Here is a 15,819-nt window from a genome sequence, read left to right as displayed (position 1 = left end):
GGCCTATTCCTGCTCCTAATTCGTATGACAAGTCTGAAAGCACAAGGCTTACTAGCATTGTAAAGAGGGGCAGTGAAATAAAAAACAAGTCATTATTAAAGTTTGCAAATCAATACTTCAGCCTCAGTCAAAATATCAAGGTCTTGATGAGGTTTACCACATTTGAGGGAGTTTAGTTATGTGGACAGGTTGCAGAGGTTGGGATTGTCCTCCCCTCAGCAGAAAGTCCCAATAAAAAGGTATTCAAAATAATTCCCAGAAGAACTAGAACAAAATGTGAGACTAAAATGTCAATCTAAACCTAATGCTCAAGCCTCTGGTGTGGAATTTAAACCCACAATTGTTTTAGTTAAAAGCAGAAATGTTGCCAATTGAATCATAGTTGACACCAATTCTTTAATGAACCGTAGTGCACAGTCTGTGGAGTTCCAAGGTGTGAATAAACTATAAAAAAAAGTTTGGAGATCCTCAAAATCCAGTGAAAAAAGCCATTTTATTTATGTTCAATAATACCACAGGAAACAGGGCCAAAATAAAAAATAGATCTTCAACAAATTAATTTATTTTCACTGAAAAATACAATAAACATAATGCAAGAACGGGTATTTTAAATTGTGGTGACCTAATTTGGGAAAACGAAATATACTAGAAAAGACGACAACTAAAATAAAAGTGAATAGATAGATAATAAATACATGAAGTGGCAGAAGACAAATATGGATCAGATCATTGGAATGTTAAAGATCACCATGGTCCATGTGGCCAATCCCATAAGAACAAGAGAGGGAAGAAGAAACAGAGTGAGAATATCAAAAGTTCTGATCCAAAGCATTTGTCTTATGCAAGCATTATCGATCTGCATTCTGGAATCTCTTCATTCTCCCACAGTGCACCATGCAACTCAATTCAACTAATTTCCCATCTAACCATTACATGCTTCCTCTGAAAAGGAAATATTTAACATTAGCCATCTCATCAATGTTCATATTCCTATTTAAATGAAAGCATATTTCTATTCATTGAGTTACAATGGAATGGAATCTGCAGCTTAGCAATTCAAGTATCAAAATGAAAACCATCTGGAGGAATTTTTCACTGAATGTCCCTTTATGGAGAAGGCAACCAATTCCAGATAGGTTTTGGTGTTGGCATGATTGGTAACAGTTTAAGCCAAACTGCTCCACTGGGGTACTTCCATCAGGTTAACTATTTACTCTTGCTATGGAAATTTTGGAAAATAAAATTACTGTTGTTTCTAGTCTTACTGTTTCAATTATTAAAATTATGTAAGACGACTGAAGAGTTTCCTGGCTGACGGCTTCAATTTAGCAGCTCATTTGTGGATTTGGTTACATTCAAATGTTTCAAAAGCATCCGAAGCCTGCAAGTTATCTTTGAAGTAAAAATGCAGGGCTGGGGGGGGGAAAGAGCAGGAGATTGGGATCAGTGGGATAGCTCTTTCAAAGAGCCAATGCAAGATTAATGGGTCAAATGGCCCCACTTATGCTGAAGGATTTTAAGAATAAACACAAGTGTCAATCCTTTGTCTCCCTCAGATGCTGATCCATTAGCTGTACATCTTCATCATTTTACGTTTTCATTTTATCATAGATTAGTTATAGCACAGAATATTCAATATTTTTCCTGTTGATAATAGTTTAAACTGCATGATCGCGGTTAAACTGACCTTTTCAGCAGAATGGAAATGAGTAATTACAGTGAGTAGGTCCAACTTTGGGTCATAGACAGGCTCTTGCAATTGTTAGAAACAGCCAAGTGAACCAGTGGGATTAATCTGGCTCCTGCACTGGGCTCTGTACATTGTGGAGCCTGCATAAAGTTTGCAGAACACAAAATATTATGAAATTAACTGACTGCTACAGGATTCAGTATTGAAGCATCACCAGCAAAAACAGCATTATGAATCCAGTCCCTTTAAAATAAAGCTCTTTGAAATAAAAATTTAGGAATAAAACTTCAGGTAAGCCCTATAAACAAAATCTAAATATTAAGCTAATTTCTATAAACTTGCACATAAATTACTTCATAAATGCTCTTAATTAGATTAAAATCTGACCAACCAATTTATACAATCTAGATATAACCTTTATCTCCTTTTTTAACATCTCTCGCAACAGGTTTCTGCTATATTACATTTACACAAGAAAATCAAATAGTTACCAAGGCAATTATATGACTAATATACAGACGTCTTCTTTCCCTAGTTGAGAAACAAAGACCTTTTCATCTGGACCTGAACTACTGAAGTTTAATGTGTATCCACTTTGGGGATGCCCTACTTCCAGGAATAAAACTTCAGCTTGGTGAGAGGTGGAGAAGTGTTGGGGTCTTCAAATAATTTAGATTTGTTGGATCTGTACTGTTCAAATCAGTTGGCAAGCACTAACCTTATTAGATCTTAATTAGATTAGAAATTAGATTTTAATTTGAAAAATTATTCTTGGAATGCTGGTGAGGCAACATTTGTTGCACCTCATTGGCAGTTACCAGGAGGCAGTAGTTGGTGTGCTACTTGTTTATACATGTGCTTGCTAGGATATTTGTGAGGGCATCAAGAGTCAATCATCAGCTATGGTCTATAGTAATGTCTAGGATGGAACAGATAGAAGAGGCAGGTTGAAATATTATAACAATCTATCATCCATTTCTGGCTTTTGCCTTACAAATTACCAGAGTGAATTAAGTCAACATCATAAACCTGTTGTTTTGGGATTTGAACACTCAGTCTCTGGGTTTCTCATACTACTGTAACCATGGTCAGCCAGCCAAACCCAATTTATCACCAGCAGTCACAAAGTGCAACATGCAGCTCTGAAGTTGGTACCTCTTGATTAAAACCTGGGACTGACCGGTATCACCATCAGTCTGTATGCTTTGTGTCAGTCACAACTGAAAGTTGAATGCTTTGTATAACTCCCCTATCGATCTAACAATTGAAGTTCATGCAATTTGCAGGACAGGGAATGGATGGGAGTAAGAAATAGAGCACAGTTGGTAACAATAGCACCTCTCTACACTAACAGACTAATACCACCCTGAATTGTCATTAAAGAGGTAACACTTAGTTACTGGTGAAAATCTCACATACATAAAATGAGTGGTTAAGGAGTGTGGTCAATTCAATTGGGTCCTGCTTCATCATCTCCTATCAATCACACCATGGTTTTATTGTATTCCAATATTAAGGAGCTTTGGCTCTTATATGCTTCTTCAGTTTTAATGGATGGTGAAATGATTTCAGATGATGTTTTGGAAGTATCAGTAGAATAGTTGTGCATTACAAGATTACAAAATGAATACTTGGCCAATACAATTAAAAGAGTCATGTAAGGATGAGCTTCAGTGGTACAAGCGTTTTGCTTTCATCCTTATGAGTACTGACATTTGATAACTGCCCCGTTGAGTTACTTACATCAAGGTTCAAGACAGCTGGCAGTTCACCACAATTTGACAAGTTATTTATAATAACCTACTGCAATGGAAAATCAGTGGCATCTGAGTTTTTAGATGACTGATGCTGTGAAGAGTCCTAACAGATTACAATTTGAAAGAATGAAACATCATCAACCCTTCCCCAGTAAAGAGGCAGCTACATTTAGCAACTGCAGCTGACCACTACAAAGCACAGTGAAATGACACTGCTATGGAGCAAGTTTCACTTTCAATGATTACTTTCTGGTCAGATGTAGACAAGTATCACACCACACTCAGGAGTGTTGGGAAATTGGCTGAATGGACAAACATGTACCTAGTTTGTCTGCAGCACACACATCTATATGTGCAAACCACAGAGGGACAACGGTCACCTTCTTAATACTTTCCTTTGAACCGTCATACATTCTGTTCTCTTTCAGAAACGAGATGATCACTGGGTAACAAGAAACGCACCATAACATTCTCTTGAACTGCCAAACATGTCAGGTCAAGGAAGCTGAAAATGTGTGGTGATCACAGTGGTGGTGTGATTAAAGACTATTACCAGAGTTTAGATTGGGGTAGGGGGATGGATTTCCTCAACAGTCAGAAACAGAATGAAAGAGGCCATTGGAAGCAAAACAGTCTTTTGGTGCACAGTTGAACGATCTTTTGGAACTGCAGATACTTCTCCCTCTTTGAAGTTTCATAGTCCAGAGAGATACCAGGTTGTCTAGTTACTGAGCGGTGGATGATGCAGGGATGAATCATCAAAAAGTGGATTCTTGACCTCCATTTCCCCGGTCTGTGACAAGAGAAAAAGAAAAGCTGAGAGGTGAGACCCAGCAGGCAGATTCAGAGGAAATGGGTGTGCTATTGAGACCTGCCTAGTGGCCATTCCCATTCAGAATCTTCTACCTACCTGAAAAGGTTTAGTCTTCAGAAAGTAAGCAAAAGAGACTTGCGAATGGGTGTGAATCTAACAGGAACTAGCTGTTCAATCACAGACCCCACTGTTTAGAGAAGCCTGCAAGTTAATGGGCCTGTAAAGATGTAATGATATGGCTAATATCTGCTGTCTTTGCCTAGCTGTGAAGTGCATTTACATAAGAAAAGCCTGGTGGAGTTCTCCCCTCATCACCCGCACCCCACCACATTGTCCTACGAGCATCTTATTCACAAGCAGCAGTAATAATAGCATCAGTGACTGAAACTGCAGTAAAACTTGTTCAATCTTCTTAATGACACAATTCATTTATCCTTAAATTGTGAAAACCCATCAGAAACACAGAATTAAGTCACATTTAACACTTCACAGAAACAGCTTCCCCACCCTCAATCCCTTTTCTGTAAATTCCCCCCTATCCTCTCTCTGCAAGAGTTATTGTGGAAGCTGCTCCCCTGCAGGCAATATGGCACTGGTAGGCATATCGACTGCAAAAGCCTTCACCATGGGCCTGATCCAATCATGCTGGCCAACTGTATGCCTGCAAGTCAGTGTCAGTTATGGATCAGTCAGCAGCAATCTTGTCTTTGAATTGGGGTTTAAGTCCCATACTGACTTGAACACAAAATCCAGATAGATACTGCATAGCAGAACCAAGGGAGTGTTGATCTTCTTTTGGATGTGACATTAAAGTGAGACCCAACTGTGCCTTCATCCAGATATATCCCATGGCAACAATACTAAAAAGTGGAGAGTTCGCTGTTCTCTATATTTATCCTTCAACCAACAATAAAAAAACTTTGGTCATCATCACATTGATTATAGAACATGCAGTGTACAACCATTGTGCATTATCACAGTAACCATACTTCAAAACAATATTCATTGTTTGCAAAGAAATTGGAGCAATGTAAGCTCAGGAAGACACAATATCATTACAAGTCTTTTTCTTTCAGTTGGGGTGACTGGGTAATGATAAGAAAGAAATTAACCTGAATATAGTACCTCATCGTAGTCTCAGGATGCTAATTAGCATTTACAAAATCATTTAATGCTGGTCTGCTGGTAAATGTAAGCTAGCTGATGTTGAGTAAGGCCCCACAAAAAGAAAACAAATGTACAGTCAGAAAATGTGTTTAGTAAGGTGGATAGAATGTTGGCCAGGTTATAAGGAACATTCCTTATTTTTATTCAAATGGTATAATGGATTTTTAAAATTGTCCAAAGCAGATCATATTTGAGAATTAATAGCGTTATGCCATCAAAATGTGCAGTTTAAATAATTTATTGCTGCTAGCCAAATCCTTCTGCATCTCCACATGGTGATGGAGTGGACGTTTGAGATTATTTACTCTGCATATGTATAGAATGACACAATACCACAAGCTCCTTTGAAATAGATTACTTACATACCCACGGTCTAAAGTCAGAAAAAGTACAGCTTTCCTTACATTATTGGTGCCCCTAGTAATATGTAGCTTCAGGTTTTGTAGTAATATTCTCATTCCCTAGGACTTACTGGAGCCAGTCCTGGACATTCATAGACTGTGAAATCGCCATCTTCATTCTCTCCCTCAGATTCTGTCGCTGATTCGGGTACTTTGGATTCATCCTTATTTCTAATTTTTTTCAAAAAAGAAAACAGCTAATTATATTATCCTTCTGTGCAATGTCTATCATCATCTGCCCTCTCTCCATCCACTCCCACTCTCTCCCCCCCACAATGTACAGCTCTTGTACACTAGCTATGTGCTGACACACAGCTGCTGTACAGCCATCAAGATTCAAAGTAAATAGACCAATTAGCACAGTCTAGTTAACATGCCAAAAGGAACAGAAGGTCCCCTCCCGAAATTCCTCTACCTCCCACTTTACACACTCCCTCCTGCCCATTGGTTTTAGCTGCTGTCGACTCTGTCAATGTTTCCCATCCTATCCACTTGATGTTTGAATAAGATGCACATCTTGACTTATACTTGACCAACTTGCTCATTTGAACTGCATGAGATGACTGGAAAATTCCTAACAAATGCGGTTTTCTGACTATCAAAGCTACTTTAGAATTGGCACAGTATTGAGCAACATGATTGCTTAATTTAACTGCAGTTTCATACATATTATGAGAAAGATTATCAGTACATAATGGATCTGAATACTCACTTCTCCATCGATAGCATCTGCTGCTTCTGATGTTGGTAGTGGTACATCTGGGCACTCTGTGCCAGCTTCTTGTCACCACTCTGTTCAAGCAAGGGCACATTTTTAAAAAAATGAGGATGTGCATAAAATGTTTTCAGTACCTTTATTTGGTTATCACACTAAACATTTATATTACAATTAGCAAAAGACTAGTGTAATAGAATCTCATAGCACCCATCTATTTAGCCCCACTCCTCTGTAGACTGAAAACCTTTTATTAAGTAGATGTCTAATTCCCTTTGTAAATTACTTGTAATCTGTTCCCATGACTCTTTCAGACAGTACATGCTGCTGTGTAAATAAAATTGACAAGGCCTCTCTCAGAGTCTCATGCTGAAATGCCTCTAATCAATGTCCTTTTAGAATTCAGTGATATTATTTTGATGCCATTTAGTGTGACAGAAACTAATGTGGATGTCAAAATTGTGCGCAGGTCAGTGCATGTGAAGCTGGCCACAAAGTTATGCTAAGGATTGTGGATTCAGAAAGTACATACACAGCCCAGTTGAGACTCAAATCAGTTCAGTTTTGGACGGCAACCTATCATAACTCTGAACCAAAGAGTTTACTCTAAAGACTTCAGCAGCCAATAATATGGTCACTATGCTCCCATAATCATGGCTTTTCCTAGTTGGATGCTACAGGTAACAGGTAAAGAAATACATTTTTAAAATGGTCTTCTTTTGGTTGAGAATCTGTGAAAAGTAACTTGAATTTCTATTGCATTTCATTGAATATCTCATTTCATGGAACTGATTATTTCTAAGTACAGCTGCAGTGATGTAGGAAAACATGGCAGGCACTTCACACAAAACATGGTCCCAGAAACAAGAATCTGCTCAACCTGATGTTGGTTGATGGACATACATTTGTCAAACAGCTGGGAGATATCCTTGTTCTTCAAAAAAGGGTATAGGGATTTTTAGCATTCATGTGGACACTGACATAGACAAATGGAGCTCAGGTTGATACCTGAGGATGATTCTTCCGATAACTCAATGCACCTCAGTATTATCCTACAGTCAGCCTCCATTACGAACTCATGGTTAGATTTGAATGCCAAAATCTCAAATGTCTGACTTAGAGACAAGATCACATTCACATAAAGCTCCCACAATGTATATTTTAAAACCAGCTGGTCAGGTGTTGTAAGAACTGAAAGGAAGCAGGTCAGGTAGAAGGTAGGTTGCTCAGGTTTGGAAAGCAGATAGAAACCTTGTTTTTGGTTGGTTAAGGTCCTATCTTCCCCATTGTTGAAACTGTGTCTCAGCAAGACAGCAAATCAATGTACCAACACCATTCAAGGCTTGGACTATATTTATAACCCTCCTGGTTCATTAAGTTTCTTTAGGGAAGGATGCCCTCATCCCATGAATGAATAAAAAAAAATCTATGTGCAGATTATATATAATTTAAATACCATTTTCTTCTGAACTTACCAAGGGTTTCTCAGGTTGCGCATTAGATCCAATTATACCATAGCCTGGATAGTCTGCTTTCTGAGTTAATCTCACCTCTTTCTGTAATCTAGAATTAATTTTTAAAAAATCAAGTAAAAGCATAGGTTACAGAGAGCTACTTAAATGCCATTTATTTGACTTAATCATGTTCTTATTGACAGATCCATGCCTGCCCGACTATAACCCAAGCAAAATCTGAAAAGTGCACCAGCATGGACATAACAATTGAGAAAGCTGTCAAGAATTATATTTTGGAAATATGGAAGAAGAATGGCAATCATGCGGATGCCTGGCCTCAGAATGCTTGTTTTCTAGTACAGGCAGGTATTTTTGGAAGGGAAGAGAATATAACAGGAACATTGGATACATTCAATTTTCAACAGTATGTTATACATTGCTGGCAAGAAAAATACTTGTAAAGCTATAATCCCCAGCCCCAGCATAGCTAGACTTCATAAAGCATGCTTATAGCATTCTAATTAAATTTATCGAGGTCAAAATCTGCAGAGATTTTCTTTTCCATGCATTATTCCATCCCCTTCATACGTTTTTCACATCTGTCCTTCACCCAGAGATCCAACGCTATCAAATCTTTCAACTTGATTCAGAAAGGCGAAGATTGTCCGAGGTGACATACACACATATGGGCCTTCCTCTTAGCTCAGTATTTGCCCATAGTGCTGTAGTGGCCAGATTCTGCATTCTATTACAATACTGTTCACAGATAATGACTCTAGTTGCTCTATTTGTTTTATTTGCAAAATGATGTCTGAGACTTGCTCAATTTTGAGCAAAGCAACAATTGCGAGTGGATTTTCAGAAGTATGTAAATTGATGTAGAGGTCTCTAATGTAGAGGCACTAGCCCATGGCTAGTAAGGCCTAAAGTTCACTCCATCCATTTTACAATCTACTTGTGCCAAAGAAATTCAGGGCATTTGCCTCAAACTTCCAATTCAGAAGTGTATTCAATGCAGTAATCATTCTTTATTTGAAGAATTTTCTTAAATCCACCCTGTATTTGCCTTTTAGTAATATCACCATCTACCTCTTTATTGTACCATCACAGAGTGTAAAGTAGTCCAAATTTAGTTTATTTCTTAACTTAAGATCAATTCTCAGTTGTACCCAAAGGTCATATTGTCCAGTCTTTCAAAAATTAGTCTTTATAGATCCTCAAATGAAGACCGAAATACCAGCCATGACCCCAAACCATTTGACAGCTCAGTTTTGGACTAGAGAGGGGAACAATGCATTCGAACTCTAGAGTCATAAAATTCTATTATTTCTGAACTTCCAATTTGTTTCATCCTCCTCGATTAGAAACTTGAAGTTTACCTGTACCAGCAGATGCCAGCAATGATCAGTCCAGAGACCCCCGCCACTGTGCATACAATGATCAAAGCTGAGGAATGAAGAATGACAAATGTCAATAACTTTCAAAAGATCTGCACTTGACAGGCCTTTTCTACATTTCATACAATCTAAATATGTAAAACTGTTACATTATCAAATTTAACTTGACTAACCACTTAACCGCTCACCTGTTCAAGGGGTATTAAGTGGATAATTGAGTATGTGAAAATCTCAAAGGAAGCATCTTCCATGGATAAGAATTCACTCTCCAACCACGCAACATTTTCATAATTAGCCACCCATTTTTTTGAAGCACCAAAATTCTACCAAATTAGTGACCATTGTATTTTACACACTCAGTGTTCCATACAAGTCCCAGAATAAAATGAATGCTCAAGTCCTCCATACATGAATTGTACTGTGTAAAATTGATACAGTTCTACTATTGGTAGATTGAGAAGATGCCAATTTTATTCCCAATCACCACACACCAAAAGTCAGTAAAAAAAAAAGTGAGCCAACCGGCAGCAAATACTATACATGAAATAATAGCCATAAGTGGGCGGCACGGTGGCACAGTGGTTAGCACTGCTGCCTCACAGCGCCAGAGACCCGGGTTCAATTCCCGCCTCAGGCGACTGACTGTGTGGAGTTTGCACATTCTCCCCGTGTCTGCGTGGGTTTCCTCCGGGTGCTCCGGTTTCCTCCCACAGTCCAAAGATGTGCAGGTCAGGTGAATTGGCCATGCTAAATTATCCGTAGTGTTAGGTAAGGGGTAAATGTAGGGTTATGGGTGGGTTGCGCTTCGGCGGGTCGGTGTGGACTTGTTGGGCCGAAGGGCCTGTTTCCACACTGTAATCATAATCATAAATGATAACATACTGAGAGGGCAATTCACTTATAAATACAGAATTGAGGTACAGGGTGACAGTTAATTTAATAACTCTAAAAAGTGAGATCTGGTCCTTCAGAACTAGCTGTAAGCATTCACGATTCACCCTTGCACCGTAAACATAGTTTCAAGAGGAAATATTATAAGTAAATTGCATGGTTGCTACCAGGCTAATTATCTTCAAGAAATCTAAATACCAAAATTAAACAGAATTTAAAGGTCGGGCTTCTAATTGCTTACTGAAAACAACTTTCTGTTGGACAGCACACCTAATACCTAAAATACCTCAAAAAAAGAGAGCAGCTCTTACAGCCACAACCTTTTCCCGGCTTCCATCCTGGATTACCCAAAGAATAGTGGTCTGAAGTATTAGAGCAATGGCACGAACATAGAGTCATAGAGATGTACAGCACGGAAACAGACCCTTCGGATCAACCCGTCCATGCCGACCAGATATCCCAACCCAATCTAGTCCCACCTGCCAGCACACAGCCCATATCCCTCCAAACCTTTCCTATTCATATACCCATCCAAATGCCTCTTTAATGTTGCAATTGTATCAGCCTCCACCACATCCTCTGGCAGCTCATTCCATACATGTACCACCCTCTGCGAGAAAAAGTTGCCCCTGGAGGTCTCTTCTGTATCTTTCCCCTCTCAGACGAAACCTATGTCCTCTAGTTCTGGACCCCCAACCCCAGGGAAAAGACTTTGCCTATTTATCCTATCCCTGCCCCTCATAATTTTGTAAACCTCTATAAGGTCACCCCTCAGCCTCCGACGCTCCAGGGAAAACAGCCCCAGCCTGTTCAGCCTCTCCCTGTAGCTCAGATCCTCCAACCCTGACAACATCCTTGTAAATCTTTTCTGAACCCTTTCAAGTTTCACAACATCTTTCCCATAGTTAGGAGACCAGAATTGCACGCAATATTCCAGCAGTGGCCTAATCAATGTCCTGTATAGCTGCAACATGACCTCCCAACTCCTGTATTCAATACTCTGACCAATAAAGGAAAGCATACCAAACGCCTTCTTCACTATCCTATCTACCTGTGACTCCACTTTCAAGGAGCAATGAACCTGCACTCCAAGGTCTCTTTGTTCAGAAACACTCCCTAGGACCTTACCATTAAGTGTATAAGTCCGGCTAAGATTTGCTTTCCCAAAATGCAGCATCTCACATTTATCTGAATTAAACTCCATCTGCCATTTCTCAGCCCATTGGCCCATCTGGTCCAGATCCTGTTGTAATCTGAGGTAACCCTCTTCGCTGTCCACTACACCTCCAATTTTGGTGTCATCTGCAAACTTACTAACTGTACCTCTTATGCTCGCGTCCAAATCATTTACGTAAATGACTAAAAGTAGAGGGCCCAGCACCGATCTTTGTGGCACTCCTCTGGTCACAGGACTCCAGTCTGAAAAGCAACCCTCCACTACCACCCTCTGTCTTCTACCTTTGAGCCAGTTATGTATCCAAATGGCTAGTTCTCCCTGTATTCCATGAGATCTTGCTAATCAGTCTCCCATGGGGAACCTTGTCGAACGCCTTACTGAAGTCCATGTAAATCACATCTACTGCTCTGTCCTCATCAATCCTCTTTGTTACTTCTTCAAAAAGCTCAATCAAGTTTGCAAGACATGATTTTCCACGCACAAAGCCACGATGACTATCCCAAATCATTCCTTGCCTTTCCAAATACAAGTAAATCCTGTCCCTCAGGATTCCCTCCAACAAGTTGCCAGCCACTGAGGTCAGGCTTACTGGTCTATAGTTCCCTGGCTTGTCTTTACCGCCCTTCTTAAACAGTGGCACCACGTTTGCCAACCTCCAGTCTTCCGGCACACCTGTAACTATCGATGATACAAATATCTCAGCAAAAGGCCCAGCAATCACTTCTCAGGCTTCCCACAGAGTTCTCGGGTAAACCTGATCATGTCCTGGGGATTTATCCACCTTTAACCATTTCAAGACATCCAGCACTTCTTCCTCTATAATCTTGACATTTTCCAAGATGTCACTATCTATTTCCCTACAGTCTTTATCTTCCATAACCTTTTCTACACTAAATACTGATGCAAAATATTCATTTAGTATCTCCCCCATTTTCTGAGGCTCCACACAAAGGCTGCCTTGCTGATCTTTGAGGGGCCCTATTTTCTCCCTAGTTACCCTTTTGTCCTTAATATATTTGTAACAACACTTTGGATTCTCCTTAACTCAAAGCTATCTCATGTCCCCGTTTTGCCCTCCTGATTTCCCTCTTAAGTATACTCCTATTTACTTTATACTCTTCTAAGGATTCACTTGATCTCTCCTGTCTAAAAGTGACATATGCTTCCTTCTTTTTCTGAACCAAACCCCCTCAATTTCTTTAGTCATCCAGCATTCCCTAAACCTACCACCCTTCCCTTTCACCCTGACAGGGATATACTTTCTCTGGATTGTTGTTATCTCATTTCTGAAGGCTTCCCATTTTTCAGCCGTCCCTTTACCTGCGAACATCTGCCTCCAATCAGCTTTCGAAAGTTCTTACCTAATACCGTCAACATTGGCTTTTCTCCAATTTAGAACTTCAACTTTTAGACCTGGTCTATCCTTTTCCATCACTACTTTAAAACAAATAGAACTATGGTCACTGGCCCCAAAGTGCTCCCCCACTGACACCTCAGTCGCCTGCCCTGCCTTACTTCCCAAGAGTAGGTCAAGTTTTGCACCTTCTCTAGTAGGTACATCCACATACTGAATCAGAAAGTTGTCTTGTACACACTTAACAAATTCCTAAGCGTTTAACACTATGGCAGTCCCAGTCGATGTTTGGAAAGTTAAAATCCCCTACCATAACTACCTTATTATTCTTACAGTTAACTGAGATCTCCTTACAAGTTTGTTTCTCAATTTCCCTCTGACTATTGGGGGGTCTATAATACAATCCCAATAAGGTGATCATCCCTTTCTTATTTCTCAGTTCCATCCAAATAACTTCCCTGGATGTATTTCCAGGAATATCCTCCCTCAGTGCAGCTTTGTTGTGCCTTTGGACCAAGGTGGCTGAGGGAGATCTGTTGAGGTGAATGGACTTATTAGGAAGAAATACAAGAAGGAACTATTTCAATTAGCATCAAGATTAATAATTAAGGGGTAGAACTTTGAAGTAATTGATGGAAGGATTAGAGAGTATTTGAAGGCTTCTTACATGGGTTTAGAATATTCCAAAATGCTTTACAGCGAATGAGTGTTTTTAAAGGGTAGCCATTGTTGCAACATTGGAAACCCAATCTGTGATGTCATACAGTAATGTGATAATTCATGATCAGATCATCTGTTTGTGTTGATGATTGGCCAGAACATCATGTTTCATGCCTCTCTCTCTCTCACAAAGTCATGCCGTGGGATATCTTGTTTTAATCAGGAATAGCAGGAGCCTCAGATAAACAACTATAAGCAAAATACTGCAGGTACTTGAAATGGAAAATAAAATCACAAAATGCTGAAAATACTCAGCAACTCTGGCAATGTCTGAGTCAAAAAATAGAGTTAACATTTCAGGTCAATGATCTCTTAGCAGAATAAAGACTTTAACTCATTTCCCTTAATCACTGATACCAGAACAGTGCAGTATGTTCAACAGGTCCTTTTCTAAAACCCTGATTCGACACCTCATTCAAACCTCTGACAATGTCGCTGTTCCTTGGTTCTGTATTAGTTTAAAGGGAATGGGGATCAGAAACCTGCTACCTGAAAAAGGGATTCAGGCAGAAAACCAAAATCCACTGTAAGATAACATGGCTATGAACTTGAAATGCTGGAACCTGTAGAGATTACATGAGGGAAGCAAAACATGAAGGCCAAATGGTCTCCTCCTGCACTGACTGATTCCATTGCAATAGAATCTCCTCACAAAGCAGATCCATTCCTTTCAATTTCAAAACAAATATTTTGCATCTGTCTTTATCAAAGATGAGGATACTGCTTTTGAGAGGAGGAAACTGCCACATTAATAAGCAAGTAGTCTTGAATAGATTGTTGGCACTTCAGGTTGACAAGGCACCAAACCAGGTGAGATGCATCCAAGGATTGTGAAGGTAGTAAGGGTAGAAATTTCAGAGGCACTGGCCATGATCTCAGTCTTCCCTAGACTTGAGGTGCCAGAAAACTGGAGAATTGCAAACAATACAGCCTTGTTCAAGAAAGGATGTAAGGATGATCCCAGCAATTAGAAGCCGGTTGGTTTAATATGGGTAGTGGGGAAACTTTTAGAAGTAATTACTCTGGATAAGATTAATAGTCATAAAGGGAAAGTTAGGTTGATTAGGAAAATTCAGCGCAACTTCTAAGAGTGAAATAGTGTTTAACTAATTTGCTGGAGTTTTCTGAAGAGATAACAGAAAGGGTTGATGAAAAAAATGCTATTTGATGTAGAAGGTGTTTGATACAGTGCCACACAACAAACTCTTTAAACTCCCACATCTGACAAGAAGTACATATCACTGCAAAGGCCATTTTTGCTCCTTCACAATCTACAGACCCAGAAAATAACACTGTCTTATTCCTCTACAAACACTGCCCCAGGTTAAATTAATAGCTATGGCTTATATTTTAAGTTTACTCAAGAGACTTATCTCCAAAAACATATAATCAAGAAAGAATCCACTACACTCACTACTGCAGCCTTTCTCTTGGACAGACTTAAAACAACAATTAACTTATCTGATTCTGTGCTGTGAACTTCACCCAACAGTTCCTCCAAGATTAGTTGTGAAATTCACTGTTTGTTAATTTTCCCAGATGCATTAATTCAGACAGCAAAGGCTGTAACTGTGCAGGTTCTCCCTCTCTCTCTCCTGCACTGTCCTCACCATGTGCTTCCTTTGTCTGCTCTTCTCCCTTTTAAACTGCTGTTGTTTTGACTTTTATTTTCCAAAGTTCCAAAACAATCCAACAGCATCTAAAACAGTAATTGCTGCTCCTGGAATTCGAGGAAATTACCTCCAACACCTAACATACCTCAAAAAAAAAAGGAGCAGCTCTTACAACCAGAAATTTTTCCCGTCCTCCACCTAGGATTACCCAGAATGTCATTTAAAAAGATAATTCTTCTTCTTAAAATCACTGAGACACAGGATGGAAGGTATCCTTAAGAATATGCTCCCCCTGTGTCTGAAGCTTGAGTGGAAAACTTGCCGACTAGACTTTGGAACATTGGTAATCAGACCTGAATAACTCACTCAATTCCTGTTGGCCTTTCATAAATGAGGGTACAAGCTTTTCTTTGCAAAAGTAAACAACAGGACTGTTTTTATATGCTGCCTGATATGTTCACTCAACAGTTGAATATTACCTCACAATTTAACAGCCTGTGATTAACAGTAATATAAGTGGGGGCTGTCAAGTTAAAGTGTGGATGTGTGATCACTAAACTGGGACTTCTGTGGTAATGAAACTATCTACACCATGACAATTTGAAAATTTATACAGTCTTGAGGCTGTGTGTCAATTGGTTTCAGGTTTTGAGGCATCTGCAATCTAAA

At 39.4% G+C, this 15,819-nt stretch overlaps 1 protein-coding gene across 1 annotated transcript in view; it reads right to left on the bottom strand.

The window, feature by feature from the left end:
* Window positions 1-474: 474 nt before the first annotated feature.
* LOC122564748 (neural proliferation differentiation and control protein 1-like) overlaps window positions 475-15,819 on the bottom strand; it is a 195,139-nt gene continuing 179,794 nt past the window's right edge. The window contains exons 5-9 of the mRNA XM_043719908.1: window positions 9,378-9,444; window positions 8,020-8,107; window positions 6,542-6,621; window positions 5,901-6,000; window positions 475-4,240 (exon numbers count right to left, since the gene is read on the bottom strand). Coding sequence (XP_043575843.1) covers window positions 4,169-4,240; window positions 5,901-6,000; window positions 6,542-6,621; window positions 8,020-8,107; window positions 9,378-9,444 — 407 coding nt within the window. The 3' untranslated portion in view covers window positions 475-4,168. The remainder of the gene's footprint in view (window positions 4,241-5,900; window positions 6,001-6,541; window positions 6,622-8,019; window positions 8,108-9,377; window positions 9,445-15,819) is intronic.

Source organism: Chiloscyllium plagiosum, chromosome 30 (genome assembly GCF_004010195.1).
Source record: "Chiloscyllium plagiosum isolate BGI_BamShark_2017 chromosome 30, ASM401019v2, whole genome shotgun sequence".
NCBI classification, from domain to species: domain Eukaryota; kingdom Metazoa; phylum Chordata; class Chondrichthyes; order Orectolobiformes; family Hemiscylliidae; genus Chiloscyllium; species Chiloscyllium plagiosum.
This window is presented reverse-complemented; position numbering and strand designations above follow the sequence as displayed.